Source organism: Gorilla gorilla, chromosome 2 (genome assembly GCF_029281585.2).
Source record: "Gorilla gorilla gorilla isolate KB3781 chromosome 2, NHGRI_mGorGor1-v2.1_pri, whole genome shotgun sequence".
NCBI classification, from domain to species: Eukaryota; Metazoa; Chordata; class Mammalia; order Primates; family Hominidae; genus Gorilla; species Gorilla gorilla.
The window spans coordinates 91,734,427-91,752,545 of record NC_086017.1 but is presented as its reverse complement, the minus strand read 5'-3'; the positions used below and the strand labels follow the sequence as shown (position 1 = coordinate 91,752,545).

The 18,119-nt window shown below is 34.3% G+C and overlaps 1 protein-coding gene across 1 annotated transcript in view; it reads left to right on the top strand.

Moving 5' to 3' along the window:
- GBE1 (1,4-alpha-glucan branching enzyme 1) overlaps window positions 1-18,119 on the top strand; it is a 274,004-nt gene that overhangs the window by 40,180 nt on the left and 215,705 nt on the right. The window contains exon 2 of the mRNA XM_055383606.2: window positions 16,242-16,411. Within this exon, the coding sequence (XP_055239581.1) occupies window positions 16,242-16,411 (170 nt within the window). The remainder of the gene's footprint in view (window positions 1-16,241; window positions 16,412-18,119) is intronic.

The following is an 18,119-nucleotide window of genomic DNA, read 5'->3' as shown; positions in this document are numbered from 1 at the left end:
AAAGTAATATTATAGATCCTTTCATAATTTACTTAATATTTTGTCTTTGTATGTTTATAGTAGGAAAAAATAGAAAAATAGAGATAAAAGCAAAGAAAAATCATTAACCCCACTATCAAGAGACCATAGTTACATTCTGATATACAGTGTATCAGATAACTTTTCTATATATTAGTATACATCCATAATTAAATGGGCAACCCTTTAAACTTGATTCTTTTTTGCACTTAGTGTATCATGAACATCTTTTTATGTCACTGAATGCAGATCCAACACTTCAATATTAAATGTATGAATGTCACATACATAATATCTGCGATACACATGGGCAGTGCTTAATAATTTGAAAATATTATACATGAGTATTAATTCTAATGGCTAAGTTTTCCCATAAGAATTTTGAGAATTCTTAAGAGGGATTTGAAATTGTGTTGAATTAGCCACTGTTACAAGTTATTACAATGATGATGATGACTGTTTTTAAGGTACTTTAAAATAAAAAGATCTTTTAAAATTCTGGTTCTGCTAATAACTTGCTGAGTGCCCTTAGTAAAGTAGCTTAACTTTTCTGATTCTTGGGTTCCTCATTTGTGCAACAAGTACAGAATTTTTAACATACAGAATAGAAAGAATTAGATGTTGTTTGGGGGGCACTTAGCACAATGCTAGTACATAGTAAATGCAATAATCAGTATCAGTTATTGAAATCACCCCAGATTGTTAAGAAATGTTCTGCTCTTACAAGCATCTCATGGTGAAACATGCTGAGAGAAACATTTGTTCTATCTCTGTTTCTTAATGGTTGCTGTACTAGATGCTGAGGACATAATTTTAAACAAAACATGATCCTTGGCTTTATGGCACCTATAATCTGGTAGGGAAAATATGTCAGCAGATAAATTTATAATACTGTATAATTATACCATTTGAGCAGTTTGGTCAAAGCTCTCCGTGAACTCAGTCTTGGGAAAGGTTGACCCATAAGTAATGAGGTGCCTATGTGAGTTCACTATTTCACTTGTTTTAATTATGAATAGGCCAAAACAGTAATTATTTGTATCAGTATGTCTTGTCAGAGCACTTTGGGATCACAGAATTGAAAAACTGTTCCCCATAAGCAATACAAGGCTTAGGTGAATTTAAAGTTTCCATTTTACTGATGTTGAATAGGCTACTAAATTAAGTATCAGTATGACATTATTAGCACACAGATTTAGTTGTACTTACATGAAATTTAACTTTGGGTTTTCTTTTAAATCTGCTTGTAGCATTATGCTCTTGGTTATTGTAGTTTCATTTGCTGAGGAACTTGATAATATGGTAAGTGAAATGTATCAGTGTTATTTTACATTCATACATTACATCATTACAAGACCTACAGAGTAGAGTTGCTCAGTAACATTTAAATACCTTATCTCAATTTCAATTTGGGTAAATAGTTAAAAGAATAAAATATGTAATGGAGGAGATGTAATAAATTGAGACATGCACACAATGCAGAGGACCACTGTACTTGCCAAACTGTACCTGTGCTTTCAGACCTATTCTGTTTCATCGGTGTTAGGTTATTGGCTGTAAAATCAATGGGTTTGTGTATATAAGATATATATATATACATACACACACACAGTGTGTGCGTGTGTGTATATGCATATGTTATATAATGTGATATATATGTAGATAGATAGATATAGATATAAGGCTTGAATTTTTATAAATTAAAAGAGATCTTGCCAATATGTAGGCAGCCACTGTGAAAGCTCTTATGATCTTTGTAGTTTTGTGCCTGACAGAATTTTGAAACCTTTGTCTCTCTCAGTAAAGGCAAAGAACTGTCAGAGTGTTTGATAGATCTTTGATATTTTGCCGCTATTTAGTCCAAAAGATGTGGATTTTTTTGTTGTTGGAAATATATATCTCTCCTGAGATTCTTTGATATATATTAATGTAGTGTGTCCTATGCCATTGTCAAAGTGATAACTGATTCATTTATCCTGTTCCTAATATAAAAACATTCACAAGGCTAACATCCATGGCTCTCTGGCTATATTTAATAAATTCATAAGTGTGATTGGGTTTGTTGATATGCAAAGTGTCAATTTATATAAGTTTTCTGATCTTTGATTATTTTAGGTAAAAAAATTAGTGTTTGTTAGTTTTTACTTTACTATTGATAAAACCATCTTGTTTGAAACTATATATCATAAAGATATAAATTCTTATATCTCTGATATATACTTTCAAACTACCTATCAAAATAATACTTCAAACTATGTTTTAAACTATATATTCAAAAAGTATTTGTTTCCAGATCTTGCTTCAGATCAATTAATTCAAGTTTATTGTGACAGGAACACTCCCCAAATAAAAATTCTCTGGGCAATTAAAATCATATGTGTCTTTTTCTCTTTGTTGACTGTATAAAATAAAATAAGGCTGGCATGGTGGCTCATGCCTGTAATCCCAGCACTTTGGGTGGCTGAGGCAGGCGAATCACTTGAGGTCAGGAGTTTGACACCAGCCTGGCCACCATGTCAAAACCCCATCTCTACTGAAAATACAAAAATTAGTTGGGCATGGTGGCACGTGCCTGTAATCCCAGCTACTTGGGAGGCTGAGGTGGGAGGATTGCTTGAGCTAGGGAGGAGGAGGTTGCAGTGAGCCAGGATCACACTGCTGCACTCCAGCCTGCAAGACAGAATAAAACTCTGTCTCAAAACCAACCAACCAAACAAACAAAAAAACCGAAATCCCAAAAATAAAATAGGAAAGTTAAGATACTTTGTGAATTTGTTCACTTACTGTAAGTGATACATTTTAATGTTTTTCAAGTGAGTTTTCCGCCAATTTTATTTTTGACCAGTTGTATCACACTTACCTAGAGCAGAATTTTTTTTCTTCAATGGTTCAACTTATTAAAATTATTTAAGACATGCTAAGTAACAAGTAATTTAAACTGAGTATACAAGATTAAGTCAGCTGGTAAACTGTAAACTGCAAAACTTACTGGGGTGGGCAGGGCGCGGTGGCTAACTCCTGTAATCCCAGCACTTTGGGAGGTCGAGGTGGGCGGATCACCTGAGGTCAGGAGTTTGAGACCAGCCTGACCAACGTGGAGAAATCTCGTCTCTACAAAAATACAAAATTAGCTGGGTGTGGTGGTGCATGCCTGTAATCCCAACTATTAGGGAGACTGAGGCAGGAGAATCACTTGAACCCAGAAGGCGGAGTTTGCGGTGAGCCAAGATTGTGCCATTTCACTCCAGCCTGGGCAACAAGAGCAAAACTCCATCTCAAAAAACAAAACAAAACAAAACAAACTTATTGGAGTGATATTAAGAATGGTCAAGGACCAATGCTTTGGAGGTAAAATCTTGGATTTATATTTCAGCTTCACACACAGACTAGCTGTGTGACCTTGAGCAAGATTGCTTAACCTCTTCAGTTTTCTCATCTGTGCAATAGGAATAATGCTACTTCTCTCAGTGTTGGGTTATTGTGAGAGCTTAAGTAAGCTTTCATTTGTAAGTTAGAACAATGCCTGGAACATAGTAAGTACTCCATAAGATACTGGTCATTATAATTTACAATTTGTAATATTTATAAATTATTATTATTTTTTCTGTCCAGATTATTTCTCTTTTTAAAATTTTCTGTGTCGTCCAGGCACAATGGCTCACGCCTGTAATCCCAGCACTTTGGGAGGCTGAGGCGGGTGGGTCACCTGAGGTCAGGAGTTTGAGACCAGACTGGCCAACATGGTCAAACCCCGCCTATACTAAAATATACAAAATTGGCCAGGTGTGGTGGCGCATGCCTGTAGTCCCAGCTACTCGGGAGGTTGAGTCAGGAGATTCGCTTGAAGCCAGGAGGTGGAGGTTACAGTGAACTGAAATTGTACCACTGCACTCCAGCCTGGGTTAGAGAGTGAGATTCCTTCTCAATAAATAAATAAATAAAATAAAATTTCCTGTGTCTTTTATACCCTGCATTTTATTTTAAGAAAAAATATAAATGTAACATGTTTATTGTACATGGTAAAATATGTACTTTTTGGTTTATGTGGGAAATGTGCAAAATAACCTTTGTGTTGGGGTACATTTTTTTTCTTTTTGGGTTGGGAAAATTTTAGCACCCAAATAAGAATCAAAGAAGTTTAGAGTATAGATTATAGGATGGAACCTTTCAATTCAACTTCTTCATTTTGTAGAAGAAGAACCTAAAACTTTGGATATTCATCTTTCCAAAGGCCACATTGCTAGTATCTTAGAGTTGGGTCTAGAGTGTGGACCTTTCGATTCTTTAACCTCCCTCTCCATTTTGTTTTTCCCATGGTGAGGATAGCATTTTTGACAGTGTTCGAGTAACTGTAACATCCATATTGAAAGACAGAAAAGACATAAGCATCATCACTTTGAAACTATTCATGGATACAATGAAAGTCACATTAAGAACAATATCCTAGTGATGACTTAAAAGATTGGAATTGCTTCTCAGCAAGTTAGTTGACCATACATTCTCAGGAGCATACTACTGTGCAGATGTGGTCTACCTTGCAGAGGACCTAAAGCTTCTGTCTGTCTAGCCCATACCTCTGGTCTTTGCCACGTAATTTTTCCAAAAAGAGAAACCTGAATACAGAAGAGCAGAGTGTTATTTGAGCCAAGAGCTGGTGAAACATTAAGTCAGAATGCTTCCTAGAAATCAGTAGACTAAGACTGTGTTAGCTCATGTTTCATATTACACAAGAGAAAATAAACTGAAAGGTCAGTTGAACAGTTACAGCATTGCCCTTTTCCAAGGTAATCAGCAGAGCATGTAGCAAAGACCTGAACAGGAGCGTGACTGGAAAGAGAGTGGCTGATAAAGAGGCTGGCAGCTTAAAGTGCTTGGGACAATACTTGACACTTCCAGGCCTGACCAGATGGGCCATCTCACAGGGCTTACCTTCAGTAACTCTGATTTATTGCATTCAGATGTGTGTATGTGTGAGCGTTTGTTAGGCAGTCAGGTTTTCACTTTGCCAGAAGACTCTAGAAATTTTAATATTGACCATTAATCATACCTCAGTAAACTGTAAAGGCAATATATTATTAATTTGCTTGCAACCAAGAGACAAGGCACAGTGATTAAAATTAATTTCTAGCTATATTTGTTAAATTTATTCTAATTAATCTGTTAAGTCAAAATATGTTTACATTAATGGCTTTATAGTAGGTTCTTTAAGTTGTGTCATTAGACGTGATAGTACTTCCATTATTCTGAATGTAGAATAATGTAGTATAAATAAATACTTTATTGTTAAAAGAAATGGAGTTTTAAGGATTTCTAAATGGTACCACTAAATGGACTTTGTCCAGTTTTTTGTTAATTGAATAAGAACATTTCTTTTCTTTTCTTGATTTTATAGGATTTAGACCTAGAAAGATCTTAGCAGTGGTCTCCCTTGACCCCCTCACATCTATGGCCCAGTGCCAGAAATTAAGAAAGAATATTTAACAAATAATAGCCGCTATTTACTTTTGGGACACTCTTTTAAATAGTAGCAACTTTTAAAAGATAATAATTTTGAATTTACCTCATACTTCCTCCCCCACCAAATACTTAATGATCTCTTCATAACCATAACTTCTCTATATATTTTATTAATTTGAGACTGAAAGTAGCCAATTTTCATTGCACTTAACTTTAGACTAAGTAAGAACAAAACTATGACTTAATTAGCTTTTATTCCTTCACATCAGAAAATAAGAGACTAACAATTTTTTCTTAAATGTGGACTGAGGATGTGTTTATTAGATTGGTCACAATGCATTTGATTGTGTTTTACAGATGGTACAATATGAATAAAATTTAAAAAGATTAAAATTAATAACAATGTATGCTTGTAATGGGATTAATGTTTAAATTTTATTTTTGTATTAAAATTAGCATAGCAGAACAATTCCAGTTTTTTCATGTTTTAAGTTTTCTACTTAGAAATTGGAGACTAATGATTTGCTGAAAGTAGTTAATAATTTACAACTAAATGAGATCTTCATTTCTTATTTTTTTTTAAAAAGAAAGATGTAACGTGTCATAAAATAATTTATTTTTGTGGGCTGGTTATATATAAGCACAGCCACCTAGACATCAATGATATTATCGTTCCTTTTTATAAATGAGGAAGCAGAAATTCTGAGATTGTTAAGTGAAAATTGAAGGTCAGTTGCTAATGGGACTAGCAATATATAACTCAGTCTTTTATTTGTGAATCTATTCTTTCTTGTGTAGTACCATGCCTGGCACATAGTAGGTGGTATATACCAATTAGTCTTAGAGTAATTCCATATATGAAACAATTCATTTAATAGCTAGTTTCGAATCTCGTGAACCTAGGCATTGATAAAGATTATAATAGTGGGAAAAGCTGCTTGAGTGAAAAACCACCGACCTGCAGTTTGAGCAGAAGTGAAATGGTGGGAATTAACTGTCTGCAACTCACTTTTAATCAGTTAGGAGTAGTTTGCACAGAGTAGTTTGCAGTCATTTTGAAGAACAGTGAGAGGTTTGTGTTTTCACTCCTGGAACAGGCGGTCTCCACTGGGTCATCACATCCCCAGTTTATTATTCACCTGTGCAGATCTGTATACATTTGATCCTGATAGACACCTGAGCTGATGCATTGAATTCTCAAGTGAGAAGCTGGTCATTTGGTCACACAGGATGTTAGAGGAAGAGTGAGGAATTTATCTAAGGACTTCTTCCCATTTTCTGTCTCGTAATGGTCAAAGTTTGTCCTTTGGAGCCTTTATTCTTCTACACATTCATTTTATTTTGCTATGAACTACATCTTTATATCCACTCAGACCGTAAATGTTGAAACTCTGATCCATCATGTGATGATATTTGGAGATGGTACCAGTGGGAGGTGATTAATTAGATCACAAGAGCAGCCCTCTCCTGACGTGATTAGTGGCTTTATAAGAAGAGATTGGGGAGTGTTTAGGTTGTTTCCTCCCTTTCTTGTCTACCATGTCAGGATACAATGAGAATGTGGCCATCAGAAAACAAGGAAGAGTGCCCTCACCAAACGCTGGATCTGCTGGTTCTCAGTCTTGGACTTCGCAGCCTCTAGAACTATAAGAAATAAATGCTTGTTTTTTAAACCGTCCAGTCTATTTGTTATAACAGTTCAAACTGATCAAGACATGCAGTATCTGGCCTCTTCAGATAGCTGCTTGCAAGCCACAACCTCTATAGGGCCAGTCAAGCAAGTGTACAAGGAGAGCCAGTGGGACTGACTAAATCAGGAAGCCACCTATATTATATCTAATATAGTTACAGGAATTATATCTTTTTTATATTCTAATAGTCTATTAATTTTTCTGTTTATCTCATTTCCATCAATCTTATTGAATACATTAATTAATAGTGTATTCATTATTTCACATGAAAGATATTGTGCTAAAAAGTTTAGGTACATTATTTCATTTGATTTTCAAAGCAGACTTCTAAGGTAAGTACCATTATTATTCTTATTTCAGATTAGAAAATTTAGTTACAGTTGGTAAGCAGTAGGATTAGGATTCAAATTTAAACATAATAATCATAATCTTAAACCTAACTCTAACCATTTTCTCACCATTGAAAGAATCTGATGGATAATTGGTGCTCACTAAATATTTGTTCATTGAATACTTATGTGCCAGTATTTTATGTACTAGGAAGACATCAGGGTTCAAAATAGATAATTTTCCCAGTCTTTGTGGAATTTCAAAGTGAAGAATACCATTTAGTTTAGTTCAAAGGAAAGAATTACATTCAGAATTACATTCTCTTTTCTGGTTGTCTTTATCAGTAACTTATGTAATGCTGTCCTACTCCTTGCTTTCTCTTCTACGGTCTCCCGTGCATAACAGAGAATATCTTCAAGTTGTGGACTTTATAATGTCTTTTATCTCTATATTCTCAGTGACTAGCATAGTACTGGATATACAGTAGACTCTCAGTAATGCTTGTATAATAAATAGATGGATTTCACTATTTCCTTGTCACCTTTGCTCAGTTTCATTTCTACTGTTTTCTGATAGATGAAGTGAAGAGTGTATGCTAAGTTGAATACAGATTGGAAATGCCACTGAAAATTTATGTAGGATTTTGAAAATAGATGCATTTGGTGATTTGATGACATTTACAACATTTTAAAAATAAGAAACCATGTGTACCATGATGTCATTTAAAAAATTCTTTTCATTGCTCACTCTTGTCTAACAGGAGGATCTGCCAATATCTGTGCTTAATCGTTTACTTAACAAATACTTTATTAATTTATGGACTCTGCCTAATAAAATTCATCGTTCAAACTGCTCCCTGTAAAACATGTCTCTGATCATATCAGTTATCTCCTCTGTAAAGTTTTTAAGGATTTTATGTTTTATTCCACTTATTATCTGATTGCAGACAATCTTTTTCATCCCAATTGGCCACTGGAATACTCCACTTTCTCCTGCTCTGACTACACACAGCTATAGTCGTCATGTCGTCAAGAAGCATCCAATTTTTACACATGTAATGCGCTTCTCTGTCTTTTCTCCAGCTGTCAAAATGTACTACTCATCCTTCAAGATACAGCACAAATGCCAGCTACTCCCTAAAGCCTTCTCCTAATCTCTTCTTCCAGTCAAAATCACTAGTTCCTTCCTGGTCTTGCTCATTCTTCTGTGAACACTTGCTTATCTCAGGCCTGTCCTGTCATGAGTTGGACATTGTTTCCCATTGCACGGATGAACATCTTACAAGAAGGATCTTGTTTCACGTAACTGAATTATTAGCACACAATAAATATGTTTATCCTGCAATAAGTATGTTGTGTATTTTTGTCGAATAATTGCCCTGATTGAGGAACATAAAATACTCACTTTAAAGTCGCGAATGGTTAACCTTCATTTGGCAGCCTTAATATATGAATAATTTTGTATATTTTGGTTATTTTTCACTTAAGAAGGAAAGTTTCTGTGAGACACCTGCAGTCTTTTTAAAGACTGAGTTGGAGAGCTTTTCATTTATTTATTTATTTATTTATTTATTTTTATTATACTTTAAGTTCTAGGGTACATGTGCACAACGTGCAGGTTTATTACATATGTATACATGTGCCATATTGGTGTGCTGCACCCATTAACTGGTCATTTACATTAGGTATATTTCCTAATGCTATCCCTCCCCCCTCCCCCCACCCCACGACAGGCCCCAGTGTGTGATGTTCCCCTTCCTGTGTCCAAGTGTTCTCATTGTTCAATTCCCACCTATGAGTGAGAACATGCGGTGTTTGGTTTTTTGTCCTTGTGATAGTTTGCTGAGAATGATGGTTTCCAGCTTCATCCATGTCCCTACAAGGGACATGAACTCATTCTTTTTTATGGCTGTATAGTATTCCATGGTGTATATGTGCCACATTTTCTTAATCCAGTCTATCACTGACGGACATTTGGGTTGGTTCCAAGTCTTTGCTATTGTGAATAGTGCTGCCATAAACATACATGTGCATGTGTCTATAGCAGCATGATTTATAATCCTTTGGGTACATACCCAGTAATGGGATGGCTGGGTTAAATGGTATTTCTAGTTCTAGATCCCTGAGGAATCGCCACACTGTCTTCCACACTGGTTGAACTAGTTTACAGTCCCACAAACAGTGTAAAAGTGTTCCTATTTCTCCACATCCTCTCAAGCACCTGTCGTTTCCTGACTTTTTAATGATTGCCATTCTAACTGGTGTGAGATGGTATCTCATTGTGGTTTTGATTTGCATTTCTCTGATGGCCAGTGATGATGAGCATTTTTTCATGTGTCTGTTGGCTGCATAAATGTCTTCTTTTGAGAAGTATCTGTTCATATCCTTCGCCCACTTTTTGATGGGGTTGTTTGTTTTTTTCTTGTAAATTTGTTTGATTCTGGATATTAGCCCTTTGTCAGATGAGTAGATTGCAAAAATTTTCTTCCATTCTGTAGGTTGTCTGTTCACTTCAATGGTAGTTTCTTTTGCTGTGCAGAAGTTCTTTAGTTTAATTAGATCTCATTTGTCAATTTCGGCTTCTGTTGCCATTGCTTTTGGTGTTTTAGACATGAAGTCCTTGCCCCTGTCTGTGTCCTGAATGGTATTGCCTAGGTTTTCTTCTAGGGTTTTTATGGTTTTACGTCTAACATTTAAGTCTTTAATCCATTTCGAATTAATTTTTGTATAAGTGTAAGGAAGGGATCCAGTTTCAGCTTTCTACATGGCTGCACTAACCAAAGCAGCATGGTACTGGTACCAAAACAGAGATATAGACCAATGGAACAGAACAGAGCCCTCAGAAATAATACCACACATCTACAACCATCCGATCTTTGACGACCCTGACAAAAACAAGAAATGGGGAAAGGATTCCCTATTTAATAAATGGTGCTGGAAAGTTGGAGAGCTTTTTTACCCTTCCAAAAATTTTCAACTCTCCACTCCTTTAACCCTATTTTCCCCCTTTTGAGCTATTAAAAATTTCTCTTGAAGTTTTACTTCTGTGCTTTTTCTGGCTTCTAATCCAAGCCTCCCATAGGAAGCAAATGACAAAATAAAATCTTAAAAATCAGCTATTAAGAAAGGAGTTTTCCTCGTGTGTTTCTTGGGTTTCTGGCCTGCTCAGAAGCACTTGAGAATGGATTCTATACTCAATACATTTCCAGGTAAGGGATGATCCATCTCCGCTGAGATATCTCCTGTGTTCACAATCCTGTCTGTAATTAGAGCTTCAGTACTGATCTGGGATGAACCAACTGCCTTCCAGGAGAGCAAAGATTTTAGTTTGTTTCATTTTGTTTTCATACCTATCTCCTAGTAGTAACTCCCTGCCGCCCCTCCATCCCACCCTGGGTAGTCCAGTCAACTTTGTTTTCTTCCAGACTTTCCATAACTCACATATTCAAATCAATTTGGAGTGTGTGATATGTGTTAGTGTATTTATATTTGTATTTTTCTATTCCAGGAAAAAAATGGAAAGCATTCTTAAACACTTTTGGAACTTGGGAAAAATCGTAATGTTGCTAATAGCTAATATGTGTTTTAAAATCTAAGCAAGTGTAATAAGTAAAAGAACATTGATAAAGTAAAAAGTACACTATAGTGTTGCCACTTCGAGGTGGAGAAAAGTTCCAGCCACCATTTATTGAATATTGCGGGTAATGCTCCTGCTGTGTTTCATTGATTCCTTACAATCTATGAGGTTCCCCCGAGCCCCCAATTAACATGTTAAAAAAATTAGGAAAAAGGAGATTAAGGGACTTATTCAGAGTCACATATGGTGTGTAACAGAGTTAGGATTTGAACGTGGACTATTTCTAGAAATAAAGCTAATATCAGCTACCCCTGATTCTCTTAAATATAAGATTAAATTAATTAAATATAATTATGAGGCTAAATATAATTATAAGATTAATTACCTTAAAATAAGCTGGGCGTGGTGGTGGGTGCCTGTAGTCCCAGCTACTCGGGAGGCTGAGGCAGGAGAATGGCGTGAACCTGGGAGGCGGAGCTTGCAGTAAGCCGAGATGGCGCCACTGCACTCCAGCCTGGGCAACAGAGCGAGAGTCCGTCTCAAAAAAAAAAAAAAAAAAAGATTAATTACCTTAAGAGTAAAACAACATAAATAACTTTCTTTAAAAGTGAAATATGACTTTTAATTTGAGATTTAACTTGAAATCTACCTTTTGTGATTAATGATGTGTGATGTCCTTATTGCTTATTACCTTCTTGATCTTGGACAATTTATGTCTTTATGTTTGCCTCTGTCTCTTCCTATGTAACAGAGGATTTAAAACATTGATATAGACGTCACATCTGATAATTTTTATAACAGTTCTTTATACAAAATGCTAGTTCCTGTAGTAGTTTCATTTTATGTTCTTGGTTACCAAAAATTTGACCTAGTTTTTAAATATCCTCTAAATTCGTAGCAAAATATTAGGAGAGATGACTGTAGTAGGAGAGGGCACAGGCATGATGAGCTTGCTGTATCCTCAGGCATTTTCCTTTTTGAGCCACAGTGATTTCAAAGTACAATGTGTATTTCTGTATCAGAAGCTGTAGGGCTGACCTTGAGGGAAGTCAAGATACTTAGTTAAAGTAATATAATGCTATAATCGTGGTTCCATGGAAATTTTACTAAATGGGACGTTTGAAAATACTTTAAGAAACTTCCTAAAAATGATTATTTTTTAAACTTAAACTTTACATAAATCTAAAAATTTATCATAAGGTATTATACCAACATTGAAAGTAAAATTATTACCACATTTGTTTATCCTCCCAACGTTATACCTTTTTGGAAAATCAGTAGTTTTCCTTGTATTATGAGGGTGTATGTGTGTGTATATTTTTTACCCTAAGTTCAGTTTTTGTTTTGTTGATTGTTCCACACTGTTTGATCATTTTATTGCCTGTTATTACTTACATAACTTAATATGGATTAGCATTTCCATATTCCAAGAAGTATAGATGACTGATATTGGGAAGAGGTTAAAAAAACACACACACACAGAACCTTTTCTCATATGATTTAAAGAGTTTGCATATGGTATTCCATCAGGCCTGCATATCTAGTTTGTTCGTCTAGGTAAGTATTTTAAGTATTTTGAAACAGTTGCCAATGTTTAAATTAGGAAGAGTTCATAGAAAAATCTGTATTTTTTTATGTTCTTGAATAATTACATGATTGGACAAACTATGCTACGCAGCAATGAGGTGTAACTATTAAATAGAGGCTGTGCTTTTAGATGAGGCTTGTACTTTCCATCTCAACGGTTTCTTTCTGCCTTGTTTTCCTTAATTATGTTATCATCACTTTGCAATTTTGTGTTTCTTGTGTGGGGTCAGCTCATAATTGTTACACCTGCCTGGCCTGGCTCCTTGGGGTGGTTCAGTTTATGTCCCCTTGAATAAAACTACCTGTGAGACTGGGATTATTTCGGGCAGGATTCCATATCAGCACATTTTGCCCTACCTCATTTTTTTTGATGGTTGTCATATAATTTATTATTTGGATATTCCACAGTTATTCACCTAGTTTCCCATTGTTGCGAAGGTGGGTTATTTTCCATGGTTTTGTAGTATAAATAGTGCCATAAAGAATAAATATTATTATATACATAGATGTCTTTGCATCTTTGTGTGATGTATATCCAAAGAACAAATTTCTAAAAATAGAATTACTTACTTGAAGAGTGTGATTTTGAAATTTTCATAGCTGTTGCCAAATTGTTTTCTAATTTATATTTCAACCAAGAGCATTTGAAAATGTCTTTTCTCCTGAACCATATCCCATCCATATAGACTATCATATGTTTCTGGGTCTTTTAGGTGGAAAATTGAATTTTGAAGTTTAGGTTTGCACTTCTTTAGTTATATATGAATTTGATCATTGTTTCCAATGTTTATTGGCCACTTGTATTTCATTTTCCATGATCTCTTGGACTTACTTATTTTTAAAATATATAAGTTTATAAATTTGATTTCTCTGGAAGTTATTTTGGTTTTAGAGATCTACTTTTTTATGACAAACTTATAGATTTCAATATTTTATTGAATAAGCCATCCTTTTCTTACGGTTTTGAAATGCCCTTTCCTCACATACTGAATTTTTACTTCTGCTTAATACTATTTCAGAAACTCAGTTTTGCTCCATAGATCTATTTCAAATGCTTTCAGTTCCTGAAATTTTATAAACCTAGTTTTACATACTCAGTAAAATTCCTATGAATATTATATAAAATTATGTTACTGTTTTAATAATGTGAAAAATTATAGTTTTAGGAAAACTGTACTTCATTTTTTTAAATGGTAGTTATTTGTTATACGTGATTAGAACAATGCAACAGAGAAAGTAAAAAGAAACCTCACCAAAATAATCCCACTGATATTAAGGGTATATCATTCTTGATATTTTTATATGCCTATCTTTAGATAGCAGGTTAGAGAAAATGCTTGATAGAAATACTATAATGAGACATGAGAAAATAAATGTCTGTTAACTTTAAACAATGAAACTAAAGTGAAATGGAAAGAAGAAATTATTGGAATTCACATACAACTTTCTTTACCTTAAATAGTTATTTCTTAAATGCTTATCTAAGATTAATAAATTAAAAAGTATAATGATGACAACCTTAAATTTTACTCTGTGTTGAGTGACTCTCTGCTATAAAATTTCATCCCCCTTTCACTCATGCCTTTTTTTAATATAATATTTTTACTTTGTCAGTTGAGATCCTTTTTTCATGATCACATTCACACAGTTCCACAGTTGTCTAGCCAAGGTTCTATATTTAAGGAGTCAGTTCTTAGACACACTCCTACAATAACTGTTCATTCTTGTATGTGTTTGTTTTTAATTTTTAATTGCCATTTAGAAAAATGGAAAGTAGCTTATTTTTCTTCTAGAATGGTTCATTAGTGTCATTGACTAAAACTCAATTTTAAATTTGACAATATTTTAAAAAATCCCTTAGATATGAATAGAAACTTGTCTCCTAGGATATTCCTAGATTACTACTTTTCCTTCTTAGAATTGTGTGGAGTTGGCTTTATCTTTTGGTTTTTAATTAATGTTGCCTTTTTCTGCCTGGTTGTCTATAGACTCATTTCTTTTATCTTTTGAATTTCAGTTGCTTAAATTGGGATACATTTTGTGTGTGTTTGTTTCCCAAACCTTTCTTAAAACATTGTATGCTCTTTTTAATATGTGGATTTCATTCTTTAGGAGAATTTTCCAGTTTTATATCTTCTATATTCATTTTATTTGGTTTTATTTTTCAGTCAGCAGCTATATCCATATTTGGATCATTTTTTTTGTCTATGTTGGGTATCTCTTAGGTTCTTTTTAATATATTCAAATTCATTGTTTTTCTTTATTTCAATTCTCAATTATTTATTCATTTAATAATTTGCTGTTTTTGCTATACTATGTACTTTTTTTGTTGAGTCTAACTCATCATTATCTATTGATATACTTTATTCCTCCATTTATTTCCTTAAGTCTGCAGTCTTTTACTTTTCATTCTGTTGTCATATAATCTTTCAGCTCTTATTCTTTTGAGTTTATTTTTAATTAAGTTGTATAATGTGAAGTATTTGTAAAAAGGTCCATTTTCTATGTAGCTAAGTTGAGATGTGGTTCATTATTCTGCATCTCAAATTTTGTGTATTCCCTGGACATCCCGTGCCTCGATTCCTGCCATCTTTCTGGGAAAGATTCCTTACCCCTGAGGGTATGGGGCGGTGTAGAGAAGCTTATTGGCATTGCCTAGTTCATTGTATAGTTCTGGAACCTTCACTTCTGACATAGAGCACCTGGCACATGGTTTACTTCTCCAGTTTTACCAAGTTTTTCCTAGTTTGTTTCTTACTGGATATAGGGGATACTAATGAAAATAGGGTAGTACTTTTTGGTGTACCAGTACCTGATCCAGGGGAACTGGGAGAGGGTCAGGAGCAGGCATGTGCTGTTCTTTGTCCTGCTTAGAAATCTGTGATTTCTTCTTGTGGCCACTGGCTTTTGTGCTTTGATATGGTGTATGTTCTTGACATGCTTAGTTGCTTTAGGGAAGGAAAAGGCTGCAGGCCAAATCTGGCCCACCACCTGTTTTTGTAAATAAAGTGTTATTGGAACACAGCCACACCCACTCATTAACTTTTTGTCCATGGCCACTTTCGTACTTCAGAGACACCCTCCAGTAGCTGTGACAGAGACCATATGGCTGACAAAGCCTAAAATATTTGCCGTCTGCCCCTTTACAGGAAAGGTTTGCCAAACCCTGCAGTAGGCTAATTTTATTTTTCTTGCTGAATTTTGACTGTGTTATTTCATTTTCTTAGGAATCAGAGGAGAGAGATGTAGAGATTCTGTTCCATTACACTGTCTTGACATGGAAGTTGCTATAATGCTAGTTTTTAAAAAAATTCATGAAATAGTATAACCATCATATTTCCTCTCTCATACCAGTGCTTGAAGTTACAAAAAATGCAAGTTAGATTAGCTCAGTTTATTTTAAATAAGAATGATTTTATCCTACCAGGTAACCTCTACTAATAAATGAAATTATTTATATTATTCCTCTTTAATAATGTCTTTTTTTTCCCTGAATAAGACTAAAGCAGTTACTTAATTACAGTAGCTTTTCTAGAAGACTATTTAATTTTCTAACTTATTTTCTTTCATGCTTCTTCAAAGGTATAAGCAGTTTAGCCAAATTTTGAAGAACATTGGAGAAAACGAAGGTGGTATTGATAAGTTTTCCAGAGGCTATGAATCATTTGGCGTCCACAGATGTGCTGATGGTGGTTTATACTGCAAAGAATGGGCCCCGGGAGCAGAAGGAGTTTTTCTTACTGGAGATTTTAGTAAGTACTTGAAAGCATTGAACTAAATAGTAATATCTTATTAACTATTTAATACATATATTTCTTATATTTCATGTATTTAACCATATGAACATTAATGATTACAAATAAATATCAGACTTTTCAGATAGAGCCTTAGAATTTATTAAGCTCTTTGTATGGTGCAGCTGTTTCTGTTATAATGTGATATGTGTATTCTTGAAAGACTTTATGTTCTGTAAAATCATATACTAGAAATAACAAGGTTTATGAGAAAAATGCTATTAGGAAGACAACTCCAAATTTACTTAACTTTGTTAGCAAGCTCTGACAAAACCAATAGCAATCCAGGTAAAAATATTGGCATAAAGCTCCGCTAGCATTCACACCTGGCTGGCTGGCATCATAGTTCTTGGATCCTCTGTATAGCCTTATACTCTTTTCGGAGTCTTCAGTAAAAGTAGATATCTAATCTGAGGTGTAACCTCCATCACTCATTTCTTTTTTTCCTTTACCTTGTTTTAGAACACAGTGGGAAATATCTTCTCAGCGTTGTCATTTGCACTGTTAACTCCACTAGACAGAGTTAACGCTGTGGAAAGCAAAGTCAGGTTTCTAGCTTAGAGTCTGGTGGGAGGAAGGACTGTAATGTAAATAACTGTAATACAATCTACTAAGTTTTATTCTTGAAGGGTAAATACATTACTAGAATGATGACAAGGACGAAAGTTCAGTTTTGAAAGTGGAATAACTGGAAAAAATAGGCCTTGGTAAAGGTTCTTGATACAAGGAAAAGGAATATCAAAATGATCATAATCTTTTAATACCATAGAATGGTATAATATTTAAAATTTGATTTCACTGGGCTCAAAAGTCTACATGCTGTGTTATTCAATTTTTATGACATTTTAGAAACAGCAAAACTGTGGCGACAGAAAACAGATCATTGTTGTCAGGGGTTGGGGTGGTGGGTAAATGTTGATTACAGACGGACGTGAGGGAACTTTTTGGGGTGGTGAAAATGTTTTATATCCTGATTGTGGTGCTGGTTACCTGACTGTATGAATTTATCAACATTTATAGAACTGTACATGTATAAAGAACAAATTTTTATGCAATGTAAATTATTCTTCAAGGAACCTGACTTAACAGAACTTTGGGTTTTATATTAATATGCATTGTCTAAGACAGCACTGTCCAACAGAAATAAAATGCAAGCCACTTACGTAATTCAGAAATTTTAGTAACAATATTAAAAAGGTGAAAGGAGACCAGTAAATTTAATAATAAATTATATTTACCTAGTATATAAAATATTATCATTTTAATATTTAATCAATGTAAATTTTATTGATGAGAATTTCATTCTTTTCTTGTACCACATCTTTGAAATCTGGGTATAGCAAGTCTTAATTAAGATGGTAAGTTTTCATTGCAAATACAGTAATCCTTCGGTGTCAATGGGGAACTTGTTCTACAACTTCTCGTGGATACCAAAATCCAAGGATGCTTAAGTCTCTTGTATAAAATGATGTAGTATTTGCATATAACCTAGGCACATCTTCCCTTATACTTTCAATCATGTCTGGATTATTTACAATACCCAATACAATGTAAATGCTGTATAAATATTTGTTATACTGTATTGTTTATGGAATAATGACCAGAAAAAAAAGACTGTTTAAGTGTTCAGTACAGATGCAACCATCCACTTTTCTTTTCCAAATAT